The sequence below is a fragment of the Dermacentor andersoni genome, chromosome 1, assembly GCF_023375885.2.
Source record: "Dermacentor andersoni chromosome 1, qqDerAnde1_hic_scaffold, whole genome shotgun sequence".
Lineage (NCBI taxonomy): Eukaryota > Metazoa > Arthropoda > Arachnida > Ixodida > Ixodidae > Dermacentor > Dermacentor andersoni.
This window is the reverse complement of record NC_092814.1, coordinates 280,169,855-280,186,309: the sequence shown is the minus strand read 5'-3', so window position 1 is coordinate 280,186,309 and position 16,455 is coordinate 280,169,855. Positions and strand designations below refer to the sequence as shown.

At 44.5% G+C, this 16,455-nt stretch overlaps 1 protein-coding gene across 1 annotated transcript in view; it reads left to right on the top strand.

Moving 5' to 3' along the window:
* The window catches only part of Megf8 (multiple EGF like domains 8), a 221,282-nt gene that overhangs the window by 78,323 nt on the left and 126,504 nt on the right, over window positions 1–16,455 (top strand). Inside the window, exons 13-15 of the mRNA XM_050196139.2 lie at window positions 2,663–2,854; window positions 7,136–7,312; window positions 11,380–11,544. Coding sequence (XP_050052096.1) covers window positions 2,663–2,854; window positions 7,136–7,312; window positions 11,380–11,544 — 534 coding nt within the window. The remainder of the gene's footprint in view (window positions 1–2,662; window positions 2,855–7,135; window positions 7,313–11,379; window positions 11,545–16,455) is intronic.

The following is a 16,455-nucleotide window of genomic DNA, read 5'->3' as shown; positions in this document are numbered from 1 at the left end:
AGCAGTTAAATAAGATAAAACACGGCACTGGATGTAAATCTTTACTTATTTTGCGGCTTTTCCCTTCCACGTCTGGGCAAACGCAAAACTGTCGCACATGAAGCTTTGTCGACTCAGCGTTTGTTCTGAGCAACCAAAATCACTGTCAAACGCTGGCGGACTACTTGGCACCGTAACACATGTGCAGCAGCCACGTGCCCCTAGCTTTTCCTTCATTGCCACAGAAAGTTGTCCACCAGTGTAGTTCGTGGCAGCAAATGTAACACAATTCGCTTGCTCGACAGCAATGGTGATGCTGTTCCTAATGGTGACTGCTGCAATGTGCTGAACGACGTTCTTTTTCTTACTTTTCTGGCTTAATGGCCTTTTCTATGCCAGTGGTTTTTTCTGGTTTTGTTCCAATGGATTTCATCTTTGTAGATTCAGCTGGGGTGTGCTGTCTGATAGAAAATTTCAAATTGTCTAGCTCTGCAGGTAATGACAACATAGAATCAGAATCAGAATCAGAATCAGAATTTATTGTTAGAATTTGGGTCATATTACAAGTATTTAGTATGCAGGAGGAGGTCCCATAGTCAAAGACTGTATCGGGACCTCCATAAATTCAAGGTTCTCAAAAATTACAGAAGTTTACTGTTCCATCATACTTGCTGAACTCTATTCGCAGTCTTTACAGACTTCCACTTTGCCAGATGATGGGAAGGTGGGTAAGGTGGTTCCACTTCACAAATCAGGTAACACCCATTCTGCCCTAAACTCCAGGCCAATATATTTAACCAGTCTACCCTGCAAACTTCTCAAACACATCATTTATTAAAACTTGGTATCTTTCCTTGGATCATGTATGTTTTTTTCTCCTTGTCATCACGGTTTCAGGAAGCACTTATCTTGTGAAACGCAGTTACTCTCTTTTACTCACAATCTTTTTGGAGCTTTTGACAAAAATTTTATAACCAATTGCATCGTTTTAGATTACGCTAATGCCTTCGAGACTGTCACACAAACTCCTCGTACTAAATATGAGCAAGCTCAATATAGATCCTGATATCCTAGACTGAATTCAATGCTTCCTGACTAATCACTTACAGTATGTTCACGCTAATGATTATGACTCCCCTACTTTTCTTGTTACTTCAGGCGTACCACAAGGATTGGTTTTAGGCCCATTACTATTTCTTATTCATATTAATGTCGGTATTAACTCTCGCATTAAACATTTTGCTGATGATTGTGTGCTTTATCATGTAATTAATAACCCACAGGATGTTTCTATTTTGCAATCCAACATTGACGCTATTTCTAACTGGTGCAACAAATGGCTTTAAAGCTAACTGGTTCAAAATGTAAGGTCATGAGAGTAATGCATCACAATGAAGTTAATGACAACTTCGCTTATACTCTTAATAGCTCCGCTTTAACCCCTGTTACTAGTTACCGGTATCTTGGCATGCATGTAACTCACAACCTGTCATGGAATATACACGTTGAACATGTAATTAACCACGTTAATTGCATGCTTGTATTTCTATGCTGAAATTTTTTCTCCGTTCCATCCTATTTAAAGGTAAATTGTACGCAACTCTAGTTAGATCAAAATTAGATTATGCTTGCTCTATTTGGGACCCATCTAGCTCTGCATTAATCACCACCCTTAAATCCGATCAGAACCGCACTGCCTGATATGTGCTTCTAATTACTCTCGCTATGTCAGTGGTTTTTTTTCAACGAAAGCTAATTTAGGTCTACCGACACTTCGGTCACACCGCAAGTGCTTCCGCTTAAACCTCTATCAGCAAATGTTTTACACTAACCCAACACTTAAAAACGATCTTTTTCTCCCTCCAGATTACGTGTCCTCACGGATCGATCATAAACTCAAGGTTAAAATTCCTTTGTCGCACCAACACTTGCTATGCCTCTTTTTCGCTGCGAACAAGTAGTGACTGGAACCACCTTCCCCGCTCCGTGGCTGCAATCAAAAACCTTGCCGCCTTTAAAGTTGCGATTAACAATTTATTGTTAGAACACTCCTCTCTGTAATACCCTCAGGTTCTGAGAGTATGAAAATAAATAAATAAATAAATAAATACATTGATCTACTGAGTGAGAACCAGTGGCGCTTCTTTGAAACATGTGGTATCTGCTGTTGCATGGTACCGATCATTCCGTGCCATTATTAATTGTGTGCATTGCATAACCTACTAATCACACACTGTCCTTCTTCTAGTAAGTTTTCTGTACGCATTCACCAGAGTGTCTGTCACTTCATGCCCAGGTTGCTCCTGGTTGTACACTGATGCATGATTGCAGCGCACAGTTTACTTTGAGCCAATAGGGCGGCTTCAAGCTGCGAACAAATATCAGTTTCAAAACATATGTTATCACTTTGTCATATCTGGGCTGTAAAGACAAAAACTTAAAAACCTTCATTATATTCTTTTCTAATCACATACATATGTATAAAAATGTTGTGAATAAATTTTCAGGTCATTTTCAGAAATTTTGATAAAGTACTATGTATGGATCCGAAGAGGTTAATTGAATCTCATTTGTCTGTTTTTGTTTCTATTGTTACTAACCTTATAAGTGGGTCGAATGATAATTTCCAAGTGATCTCTCTAATCTTTCAACTCGTCTCTCTACTCATCTTTCAACTCTCCAGGTGTGCGGAGCATTGTACTCACGGTCACTGTTCGGAGGCACCTGATTTCAAGTGTATCTGCCACTTGGGCTGGACAGGACCACGATGTGATGTTGACTGTGGCTGCCACAACCACAGCAGCTGTGAGCGTGGAGTGGGGCGTTGTGATAGTTGCCACAACCTCACTGAGGGAGACCATTGCCACCTCTGCAGGTGTGACAGCCTTGTGTGGCCATTTGACACCCTCAGTCATTAATCCTGCCCTTTTGTCTGAGTGTTCAGGCTGTGGTTTTCTTAGTGTTTGCCAGTATACTTAATATCTAGTAATTGCTATTTTAGCTTCAAGTGCACATGTATTGTTTTTTGTTCTTTAGGCTTCTTTAGTGCGTGTGTGTGTGTGTGCATGCGTGCGTGCGTTTTATGCCCTTACTCTCACACAGACACTAAGCGAAGGTTGCCACGTTCCCTTGATCACAGGGATCATGACTGCAGCTGATTAGATAGAGAGCTTTAGTTTAGGGGACACAATGCGTTGGGACCCCTAGCGCTTGGGTGCGTTTGCGTACGCAAGCAGAAACATGTTATATGTTAGCGGCCCCAAACGCAAGCCGCAGTGAGGTCGCATGCGCTTGCAGCGCCATCAACGTCTGATCTTTGCTGCGTTATCATTTTTGAAAACATGAAATCAAGCATATGAAGTAAAGCACATAAGACTATTCTTATTAAAAGCAGTTAATAGAGAGGTTTAGAGTGTCCACTATTCGGGTAAACGCAGGCGGACGGGGCGTTGGGGCGGAGCTGTAAACAGGAGCGGTGTTGTAGCTTCGACGGGGCGGCCAGACGAAAGGTTTACGGCATGAGGCCTAAACGGCCGGGGCGCGCAGCGCCGCAAGAAAGAGCCGGACTGCTTCAGTCGGGGACCAGACAAAGAAGGCTCTTTTATTTCTGCGAGGGGAAACAGGAGGCAACTTGCGGCGTTTGGCGCTGAGTGGCGCCCTGACGTAAACGACCCAAAACCGAAACCAGAAGCCAACACTGGATACCACAAGCAGCCTGCATGGTGCAGCGACCTGGTGGCGCAAAGCTCAAACAGACAAAAACAGCTGACATTGCTGTAACCAAGTGCATTTTACTTTGCTGTGGGTGTAAATTTTTGGCAGCAACACGATTACGCCAGTGCCGAAAATTTACACCAGCAGCGAAGTAGAATAGACTTGGTTACAGCAATATTAGCTGCTTTTGTCCGTTTGAGCTTTGCACCACCAGGTGGATGCACCATGCAGGCCACTCCCATTTACTCCCCCGCCGCAACGCCCGAACTGCGTTTATCCGAATACCAGACACGCTAAACTCTTTAATACCGTATCTACTCGATTCTAAGCACCCCCTTTTTTTCACGATCACAATGCCCAAAGTGAGGGGGGATGCTTAGATTAGAAAAATCTAGAATGACCCCTCCTCCCTCTTTTCGCTGCGACATCACGAGACGGGTGTGAGAAATAACATTTTATTTTGCAAACATTCAAAAGAAAAATCGGTGCAGACAGCGAACCCACCACTTGTGTCGGATGCTCAGTCACTTTCACTGCCACTCGAGTTTGTCATACCGCTTGAACCGCCGCTCTCAGTATCCCACAGCAGGTCGTCGAAGTGGTTTGTAATCAAGCACTTCTTAAATGATTTGACCACAACGTCCACTTGGACCCGCTTCCACGCGGGTCCAAGTGGACGGCTGTTCCAAGTCGAAATCGCACCGCGGATGCCTTTCCACCTCGGGACTCCGACGGCTCCGGCTCGATGACAGAGTGAGTAAGCTCGCTTGGCGGCCTTGGCTACGCGCTCTTCCTAACAAATGGGAGGTGCTTAGATTCGCATGCAAAATTTTTTCCCAATTTTTTCGCGAGAATAGAGGGGGGGTGCTTAGAATCGCGAAAATACGCTATATATAAAAACAATGTCTGTCGACACTTGGCGAAAGATTCATAAGATTATCTTAGAATGACAGAAAGCTGAGCTAGTTGGTAAGGATTCATTATGCAAAAAGGGTGATGTGTGCAGACAGGACACAAGAGAAAAGAAGTGGACAACACGAATGCCGACTATCAACTGAAGGGAGCATTGAGGCGAAAAAAAGAAAGAAGACACAAAACTCATATGCGCAAGCTCTGGAATAGTATCACCACGTGTCAGTCGGGTACATGTGCCGGTCTACGTGAGAGATAGCTGTTAAGGCACTTAATCTCTTCCTTATATAAAGCAATCGAAGGCTGACTCATGCACGCACTTCCACCATTATAGATATGCCATGCCTTTACCATAAGACTCGTATCCTCATTCTTGTGCCTGTACAAAATCGCGCATTCATCAAACTCAGGCGTGCAGTTACAATCTTGGCAATGTAGGGAAAGCTCGATCCACCGGTTAATGACCTTTTATGTTCAATTAGCCTCTGATTGATACACCGCCCGTTTGCCCTATGTATAACTGCCCACAGCTAAAGGGAACTTTATAAACCATACCCACAAGACCGCCAGTAAAACTGTTGTTCTTATTGTGCTTCAAAGTACAAATATCTGTTCTCTTCTTGCCTTTTACCTGCTCCTTCTTCCTCTGCACGGCAGCGCATATCTTACCTAGCTTATTAGGAGCAGGGAAAGCAACATTAGCATCATATCTACTTGCAACTTTTTTAAGCCTGTGCAATACTGAATGAATGTACGGAATAGCCACTACTCTTTCTTTTGCTATTACTTTTTTTTTTGCACTTTTTTGTCCAAAACAATTGACGCAAATTCAGGGGTGCGATCATTACGTGGGTTAAATTTCCGGCAAAAAGAAAAAAAAAATTTTTTTCATCTCGCATTTGCTACGGGATGACAACAGGCTAACAAATAGGGGGCTGCCGCTGTATGTAGTGCGGGACACCAAAAAAAAAAATGGCGGCCGGCAGAGCAAGCTGAACGCGCCAAACGCGATTTTTTTCTTCTTGTGAGTACATTATGTACATTGAAACAGTTTCTTCTGTATCAGTAATGAATAATATTTGTTAATATCGGCAAGTTTGCGGCAATAACATAGCTATGTCCACTTTGAGGGGACAGAAACAGAGGGGCTCACTTAGCCGCCAGTGACATATGAACACATGACGGGCATGCTGCGGAAACCGCAGCATTTGTCTTCACTACTATCCTAATACGGCACGTTGCCGCTAAGGGTGGGCGAATGTCTTAGCTGTGTTACAAGCGTCAGCGTATGAATAAGGTACACTTCTAACATATCAGTGTAAACGTGGCTGTTATCGTTGCTGCTCGCGATTTGTTGCATGCCCACGAGTGCAGACGAGAAGAACTGAAAGGCGCCTTTTTTGTTGTTGTTGTTCGCAAGTTGGCAAGTTCGGGGTGCGATAATTACACGGGAAATTAAAAAAAAATCGAATTTTGACGACAAAATTTAGGATTGCAATCATTATGCAAGTAAATACGGTATATGTTTGCGCACATAGCTTGTTCTTATGCCGCTGTTCATATTTTGTGCTGGCTTGGCTTGTGTTATCTTGTGTTATCCTATCATATGTTATTCTATAATGCTGTCACCAGTAACATTATCTTTGGTCTTTCTGTTTCACTTTTCTTAATTTTCCTCTCTTTCCCTTCTTGCACACTATATTTGAATTGAGTTTTATGTCATCGTTGAAAATTTTGGATTGAATTATTTGTGGTAAACTATCTATTGCACAGTTACTTTTCCTGATTAAACGTAACCTCACAATATTACAAGGAAAAAAAAAAAAACATTGACCATGCAAACCTACATGCATTCCTCTGCAGTGCTGCTCTCACTAGTGCCCTTGTAGTGCCTTACATTTGCATCATAATGCGCACCTCACCAAGCATCCACAGTCTCTGCATATAAGGGTGGGGGACCAAGGAGCAACTTGCACAGTTTTGCTCTGGTTACATTCTGAATGCACTTCAGATGAAGCATTATCTAAGCACCAACATTTCATTACTATGTTTACTCTTTTCTAAGCTCCCTGTCTTGTTCACAGCGACTCGAATAAAGGGCAGTGTTGGGCTGTGGCTGGGCGGTGAAGAAGGGCATTTTTCACTGATTGCACTTCTTCATTAAATGTCGGGCATCAAAAGCAGGTTATTGCTTTAGTTCCTTTGTCAGCATTGTCTTCAACTTGCCATCTCATGCACGTACAGGTGCATGCAACAGCTTCCACACAATGCTTCTCTAATTGAGTTTCACATAGAATTCTTTTGCAGCTTGAACTAGCCTTTGGCATTTTCTCATACTTCCACATCATCTTGGTCACAGTGGTCACCGATGACACTCCATAATATTAACTGTGCACCATGGTAACACTTCTCTCTCATTAATCTGAAGTTAACTGTAGTTCACTTATTTCAGTGACACATTGATGTCACAAGTGTTGTGTGTCTAATCAGCAGCTCCCATGTGCCTCCTGTCCTGTTTCCCACCAAGCAGGAAAGGGAGCTTTGGGAATGCCACCAGTCCTTTTGGCTGCCGTAAGTGTGCCTGCAATAGACATGGCGATGCCACACGAGGCACATGCGACTCAAGCACAGGGGATTGCTACTGCCTGCACAACACCCATGGGAAACATTGCGAGTCTTGCCATCCAGGGTACTTCGGTGATCCCAGGTACGTTAACCCAGAGCTTGTATGGGAGTGCATGCAGTGGTGGTGGTGTGTTTCACAAAGTTAAACAGTTAGCCAAAAGAGACAGCACGCTAGGAGAGGAGCCTGGCTGCAGTACACGGCTCATACATGATGCCTTTCGGAGGTTGCAGTATGATGTGTCACTACATTTATTGAATGCTAATTGCAGCAGCGTCGACGATCATCGCGAGATGGGTTCTGCCAGAATTCTTTTGCTCCTTTAGGTCAACTTTCAATGATGCTGTGCAGTTTCTCGGTTGTAGCGTGCTCTTTAGGCTTTATAATCACACTTCCAAAAATGACATCTTATACACATCTTATTGTCCCAGATTGTTCACTTCCTGCACAATAAGTTAATTGGAACAACCTATCATTGCACCTCATTGTAGAAGTTCAGTGGAAGCCACAGGGAACTGGGATCAGGAGAGTTCTATTAGTAATTACTCTTGTCCAATGATAAAAGAAGCCACTCTTGCCATGAGAGGAGGTTTGATAAGCCAAAAAATTCACTGACGATTGCGTTACTCCCTAATTTGAAATTTGAGTGCAGCTCTACCCGTGTTTTCATTTCGCGCTAAATTTGCTGGTATGGACAATCTGTCTCATGCGGCACGTTCCAAAAGGAGTCTTCTGCCTTGCTAATTGGGAGATTGCAAGAGGCAGCGCGTGGATGACACGTGTGTGACACTTGGGTGCGATTCACAGCAGCCACCGCAGACAGATGCAGTGCAGTGCTTTGTTTCCATGGAGACGCAGCACGCTACTCTGGCACCATATTGTAGCCATCGTCGCCTCACAGCCTGCCTTGCTCGGCACTACACTTTTCTTCTTGTGCTTTCATTCCACCGACGACGAGAGTAGCCCTTCATCGTGGGGAAGTTGTGCCACCAGTGTCAGCAGTGACAACACCCAAGGGAGTGTCACATCGAGCTCACCATTGCCCCTTGCAGGAGCAGCGATCCCCGTCACACACGCTGGTACTGCGGACTGACCTCAGCAGCTGACGCCGTGGACGAGCATAGCCCTCTCCAACTTACGCACCCTAGGTCCCCCCCTCGGAAGCACAGATGAGATTGCCCACACAGCTGCGGATGCCTAGGCTGCTGGCAACTCTGCGCATGTGCAGGCCATCTCCCCTCCGCTCCTCTTGACTTCACAAGCAGCAATGGTCTTGACATCCTGAACGACGGCTCACCAACATTTTTTCGTGGCACAACATACAGCAGCCGTCTCAATTTAGCTATCGCTTCACGATGCCTTTCGTCTTCTGCTGCCTACAGATGCACAGGTGCACAGATGCTGAAATGTATGGCAGTGATCACCTACCTACTTATGTACAACTGAGATGGTTTACAAGGCTCCCAAGTTCTCATACACGACGCACTGACTGAGATGCTTTTCAAAACAAGCTGGAAGAGTCCTGCAACCATATAATTTCTCCAAAAGGGATTGAAGAACGCATTACAGCAGCAATGCACGCAACAACGCGCATCATCCAAACATCAAATTCAAGAACATCTGTTGACGTTAATATGACGAGAGATGAGTAGCAGGCTAGAGACACGCTCTCCAGGCCGACCTCTCCTCCTTTCTCTTCATTAAAATCTATTCTTCCTCCTCCAGGCAAATATGGAAGCAAATGAGAAAAGAGAAAGTAAAGATAACTTGATCCGCAAACAAAAGCATGGCGTTGACATCACCAGGCTCCTTGCATCGTAGCACAATGTAGGCTTGCATCTACATGGCTATCATCATCTTAGCTCTCTAAAAAAATTTACGTGGTCTGACTGTTCTTGATTAAAACCAGACATCTGTATTCACTGTACAAAGATCTTGGCAATGAGATAGCAGTATTCCTAAATAAATAAAAGTTCCTAGAAAAAGAAAATTTGCATACTTCTTTATTTTATTTTTTATTTTATTTTAGCTTCACACCAAAAATGCTGAACCCTAGTTGTAGCATATCAGTTTGTTGATTGCAAAGCGTGAGTGACTGCTTGTGTGTGTAGATGAGTTAAATAACTGCAGAAGCTTGTACTGCAAAGTTAGTTTGGACTTTAACAGAGATAATATCGTCAGACTTTAGCATAGTTTATCATGATTCTTTGCTCGTAATCTTTGTGCACCCTGAATTTTTGTGAAATTTCGCATTGTAATGTTCCTGAAAATAAATGGGCCATGAAATACATCTGATTTATAGTGGGCTTTGTTATATCGCTACAGCACTCAAAGGAGTGCTGGCCACTATGTGTTTGAGCTTTGTGAGCAGCAGGACCATGTCAGCTGTCATTTCACCTGAACTGGGGCACTGCAATGAGCTTGCACTCTGCCTCTAAAGGGCACCGAGCACCATGCCGCAAGAAACTCAGTATTGCACAAGTTGACGAAGGACAGGTTTATTTGCACCTAAGCTCTCATGACACTTTTTATTGTACAAACACCTGGTCCCAGTCTATTTATATATATATACAAAGTCCCCTAGGGCAAAGTTTGAGTAGACAGGATAGGTGCCACTAGCATGTTTATTATTTGTTATTTATTTATTTATTACTGCCAGCCTGACTACCAGGTCTTTGGCAGTAGTGGGTGTTACAGATGGTAAGTGAGTAGCATGTCACCAAGAAAATAAAGCATCTGCAAGGACCATTTCATACATACGCCTTAGTAGCATTGTAACATTGCAAATGATATAAAAATGAACAAAAAAAGAAAGAAAGAAAAGGAAAAGAACGCTGCAATATCAGAATAAAATATCACAAAGTACAGAAGTGCTGCCAGTACACTGCATAGAGGGAAATAAAAAGGAAGCCAGGAAGTCATGCAAGTGGATGCATGGTTGTAAAATGGAAGGACACAAACATGCCGTTGCCTGTCTGTTATCGAACAAAATATTTGCAAGGCTGATATATGGGACAAAAAATACTTACAATTACAGTTTTGTGAGTGCATGCATGAACAAAGGTAGCGTCAGACTCACTGCTGTTCTTTCTGGCAACGTGTTCCATTCGTGAATGGATCGAGGAAAACAAATTTTTTTTAATAAGCTGGTTTGACACAAGTATTTATTTAGTTTCATAGAATGAGAAGAGCACGGGTGCCTGTTGTAGTGTTCTCTATACACTACTGTTACAGGAGGAAAGCTCTCATGAAATGCTGCAGGAGTGGGGGGGGATGCTCGCAAGGGTTATGATGCTGTGCACTTGCGCAGTCACCAAAGGGCCTCGTCACGATACCATAGGGCAATCTCCTTCAGGTGTTTGCCTTTGATGAGTGCAGCATAGTGTAGTAGGAACACACACGAGCAGTAAACACACATATTTGGCTTAGTGTTGAGAAAGGTGCAGTGCAGTGTGCATGCTCACCATAGATGGAAGCACCATTGATGAGCTCAAGTCCAAACAATGCCTAAGTGGGCTGTCTGATGAAACAAAAGTATGTATGCACCTTGCACTGTCCCAGAGAGATCTCTGTGCTTGCTTTCAAGGTCGTGCTGTACGTGGCCAGAAGAGTGAGGGCTCAGTTCCTGGCAAAGAAGGTTCAGTGAAAACTGCCTGCTGGACCTTTCAATGCAGAGCAACAGCTGAGTGACAGCTTGGCCATGGCTGGAAAGGGAGGAGGAACAGGGATGGAAGAATAGGCAAACACCCACACAAAGGCAATGGGGCATCTCACAATCCTGACAGCTTATAGTTTTCAAAGGAAATTACTGATGAGAGCTCAGTTCTACAGGTAAACAAATAGTATTAGTCATGATGACAGTCAGTGCACTATGCAAAGGGACAAAAAAAAAAAAAAGAAAGCGTTCTTGTTACCTTCTTGGTTTTTTGTCTCTTGTTTTGCATAGTACGCTGACCACCATCATGAACAGTTGGAACTGTTCCAACTCGCCCAAATCACCATTCTGTTAACCAGGGTGACCGCATTTCAATGAGGAAATAGTGTGCCACTTGCTGTGGAACAAAATCCTGTGCAGCTTTTTGAGGGAAACAGTTATAGATGCCTCTTTCTTGCTTCGGGATTCTCATGCTTCTTTTTATTGGTGCACACAGGAATGGAGGCCGCTGCTACATAGACTGCAGTCCCAAGCGTGTTGTGTACGTGGAGCCAGATGGAGGTGGACTGGGTGTGCCAGAAATGGAAGGTCCAGTGGAGGCCCGCCACTGCCTATGGATCCTCACCAGTACTCTAACCAACAAAAGCAACACTCTCTCTATGTGAGCCTCCTTGTGTGTAATAATCACCACTATGGTCACTGATGGCTGATACTTCACCATTACAGCAAAACTGCATTATTATGAACACAAGATATACAAATATTTCAGCTTAACGAAGTTGTCTGAAACCTTGCGCCAACTGTCTTGAGTTTCACTGCAAAAGTATTTGAGTACTACAAATTTCAGAATACAGGCAACTTCCGTTAAGGGGTCCTCAACCATCCCTCAGGCTTGGTGAAAAAACTCAGTCCACGGATAGCATACACTGCTGTGAACAGCAGTTATTCAACGCTCATGTTAAAAAGATTGAAACCGAACTCGCATACAAAAAGCAAGGCACAACTGTTGTCTAATCACACGGCGAGAAAGAGGAGGCACTCTTCGGAAGGATCAGACGAGCTGGCATGCTAGCTGGTGATTGGGTCGCACGAGACAGTAAACGTCAACACATGGTGCAATCCCATATCGCGTAGGCAGTTTAGTGATAGCAAAGCAAAGCTCTGTGTCATCGTGTAGTGAACAATGATACGATGCAGATGGTGCACATGTGCTGTACAGCAAACCGTACAGGACTGTGGACGAGGTACCAGCGCTCGTTCCTGCAACTTTCCACGCAGAAGCGGGTTCTTGCCGTCAAGACCCTGTTCTGAGACCAAGTACATATATAATATCATCATTAGTGGAAACAGTGCATATGGAGCACTTAGAACGTGAACGACGTGAGACAGTGCCTCCGCGGCTTATGGTTTGTGTTGAACCTGATGTGGGTCCCATGTGTGTACCGTATTTACTCGCATAATTTGTGCACTTTTTTTCGTGATTTTAGAGCTCTGAAAAGGGGGTGCGCAAATTACGCGGGGATTTCACGAACACATCCGAAATAATGTGCATTATGTAGTAGTGCGTGCAATATATACATTAAAAAGAAAATAAATTATAGCAAAAACGAAGGATACTTCTTCCGGTCATGCACGGTGTAGTCGGAATGACTGGTCAAGAGGTCCCACTGGAAATCACCGTCGCGGCTGCTGTCACCGCCCTCCCGAAACGCATCGTCCTCGGTTCCGTCGGGCACGTTCGTCTTCTTGAAGCTCTTCTCGACAATAGTGGGAGAAACCAGGTCCCACGCTGTGAGTATCCACTCGCAGACCGTCTCTAGTAGCGGTCTCTTTATTCTGCCAGTGGAAGTGAGCCCATGCTCTCCGCTGGCCATGCATTCCACGTACACCTTGCGCACGTAGTCCTTGAAGGGTTTATTTACGGAGGCATCCAAATGCTGCAGAACAGATGTTAGTGCGCCCAGGATAATGGCCAGGTTGGTCCTCATGTCCCGCAACTTCTCCTTTACGCTGTCCACGAGATGGCCTGTGAAACTGTCGAGCACCAACAGCAATGGCAGTCGCAGTAAGGCCCCTGGTCGCTTACCCCATACAGTGTAGAGCCAGTCATTCATCAGTTCTTCATTCATCCAGCCTTTTTCTTGGGCGCGGATGTGAATACAGCCTTCAACCTTCAATTTGGGTAATGTTTTCCGCTTGAAGATCACGAACGGCGGGAGTTTTCGGCCATCAGCTGTCACGGCAAGCATAACCCTGCGCGTTGCTTTTCACAGCCGGTTGTTTTTACAGGAAGGGACAAGACACCTTTCTCGCTCCCTATTGCATTAAACTTCCGAAATCAACCAAAGATGCTCTGCAGCGCATACGCAGAAAACGAGGGGCAACGAGGGGAAAAGTTGGCGCGACTGGCCCTTGCACGCCTCCGATGCAGCAAATAGTCTGTGCCATGTCACGTGCATGCATTACTCATGGCGGGAGAGAAGGGGAGATAGAGGGAGGCAAACGCTCGAGCAGTTCCGACAACCCGTGAACTGGTTCTCGTCTTCGGGTACGGTACCTAGAATATAATATTCTAGGGACCGTAGTTCGGGGGCTTCCAGAGAAGGGACTTCGCACTTGCAGCCCGTCTTGTGTATGACTGTGCTCACCTGCGCGGCAAGGGGCGTGACCGTCCAAAGTCTATCCGTGCTATCGCGCCGGTGAGCTGGCTCAGGTGGGACGGGGAGCGCAAAATATGCAAGTAAATCTTTTTGTGTGTAAATCTGGGTAAATATTAGGGGTGCGCAAATTATGCGAGGGCGCAAATTGTGCAGGTAAATACGGTATTGTTGACTGTGGTGAGTTTGGCAGTGCGGTTGCCACCTTCGGAAAACGAATGCTTTGACATATGAGCAGGGGATTTTTAAATTTTTATAAAACAAAAGTTAATGGAGGTGCCTTTATAAAAAATGTTCCATATTGTTTCCTTGCAGGACACTGGAACAAGCACATGAAGTGGTAAATGCTATTTCTCATGCTGGTTCTAGGGCCAATACAGGACTTTACAAAAAGCTTTTGCCAGGTTTTTGGAAGAGTACAGTCACATATTTAATATGGTAATTCACACGAAGACTAGAGCTACAAAACATTGTCATTAATATTGCTGTAGCTGCATTCTAGCAAAAGTTACTGCTGTGTAAAACTTCAAGTGCATTTTTCTAGGTTCTATATTTTTACGCACTGCGCTCAGCTTTACAGAGCTTTTTTCTATGTTGTTGTTGAGTGACAGTATTCATATTGTAATGATCTACAGGGTGATGCTATTTCTATTACTCTAGCGCCAGTTCACAAACTGCAATAAAACAGTAATGAGAGGAAATTTACTAAATATATTCACAGTAAATGTTGATGTTTCCTTATCTACAGATTGCTTTCAAATCAATAAAGATAGCATCACCCCGTAGAATAAGTCAATGGCATTGGGGCTACGCACTTAGCAAGACTAAATTGCCAAAAAGCCTGCAAGAAACATGCATTAAATTTGTTATCTATTATGAATACAGTGCAAGAGAGCAACAGACAGCTTGTCTCAACCAGAGCAGCTCAGGCAAATCTCGAGCTCGCGCCTCCCGGACGACTGGCGATGTGGCTGCAGCGCCGGGCATTTCTCTTCACTACAATCGCCCCCCATAGGAAAAGGAGCCATCCTGGCAACTCATGGTGAACATAGAATCATGGGGTCGTAACACGGCTTCAGGCGTTGTACGTGGACGGTTTCACGACCACGACAGCGTTGGTCCGTAGGTCGCGTGACAGGCCCGACAATATAGTTCACAGGCGATGTCTGTGCAACAACACGGGAGGGTCCTTGATATTTGGAGACAAGCTTGGATGAGGGTCCAGCAGGAATGGCAGGAACCCAAAGCCGCACAAAAGACTCCGTACGAAAGTGACAATGCGGGTGATAATTTCTCTTCACTACAATCGCCCCCCATAGGAAAAGGAGCCATCCTGGCAACTCATGGTGAACATAGAATCATGGGGTCGTAACACGGCTTCAGGCGTTGTACGTGGACGGTTTCACGACCACGACAGCGTTGGTCCGTAGGTCGCGTGACAGGCTCGACAATATAGTTCACAGGCGATGTCTGTGCAACAACACGGGAGGGTCCTTGATATTTGGAGACAAGCTTGGATGAGGGTCCAGCAGGAATGGCAGGAACCCAAAGCCGCACAAAAGACTCCGTACGAAAGTGACAATGCGGGTGATAATTGTCGCGTCAAGATTTTTGTTGCCATTGGTCGACGGCTGTAAAAGAACGGGGGAGCTGACGGCATTCTTCTGCGTGGCGGGCAGCTTCAGAGATGGGCGTACATTCAGATGAGTCGGGTCTGTACGGAAGAATGGTGTCAAGGGTAGTCGAAGGTTCGCTGCCATACAAGATGAAGAATGGGTAGAAGTTTATGGTCGCCTGTGGTGCAGTGTTGTAGGCGAACGTAATGAATGGCAAAATGAGGTCCCAATCAGTGTGATCAGAGGCGACGTGTTTGGAGAGCATGTTGCCAAGGGTGCAGTTAAATCTTTCCATCAGACCATTAGATTGAGGATGGTAGGCGGTGGTGGTACGATGAACAATGCGACATTCAGCAAGGAGCGTGTTTACGACTTCGCAGAGGAAGACACGTCCTTTATCACTGAACAGCTCGCGAGGTGCACTGTGACGGAGAATAAAGTTTCTCAGGAGGAAGGATGCTATATCACGAGCGGTGGCAGCAGGCAGAGCGGCTGTTTCTGCGTATCGCGTCAAATGGTCGATGGCGACGGCTGTCTAGCGGTTTGTGGAAGCTGTGCTCGAAAGGGGTCCATACAGGCCAATGCCAATGCGATCGAAGGGCCTGGCCAGGCCGGATTAAGAAAAATGGGGGCCCTGGGCGGATGCGCATGCAGGCCCCCTTTCCCTGTACTGACCCCTCCCCCCCCCCTGTCACCTTCTACGCTACTGGAAATATGCTGTGTTTCATTTTAATTCCACTAAAATTAAAAAGAATGAAGTGCGATCAACGGGATTATTATTGTTATTATTATTATTATTATTATTATTATTATTATTATTATTATTATTATTATTATAAGGAAAACAACAAAACTTGCTTGAAATGCGTGCTGTTGTAAACACCAACACATATGTTCACTTTGTGATTAATCTGCATTCTCTTTTCAGCAAAAGCTAGGCTTTAAGGAAAAGTTTAGTGCACTCAAGACGAATAAGAACGTAGAAAAGACAACACAGCTCATATGTCGATCCTTCTGAAACTAGGCTTTGTTTGCATCACTAAGTTTAATCCCGTGAGGAGACGCATGGTTGTATCCAAAACATTCTTTATTAAAATTCAAGCATCAGACTGCAGTAATCGTTATACACATTACTCTATAAATATGCAATAGATATATACAATACTTAAGGCAATACAAACACCATAAAAATGCACTAGAGTACAGATTGAAATTACCAACTGTAATTACAACACATTATTTGAAAACATTATCGTTAAAGGTAATACAAGCAAGCACGACACCAAATAAACGTGGCAT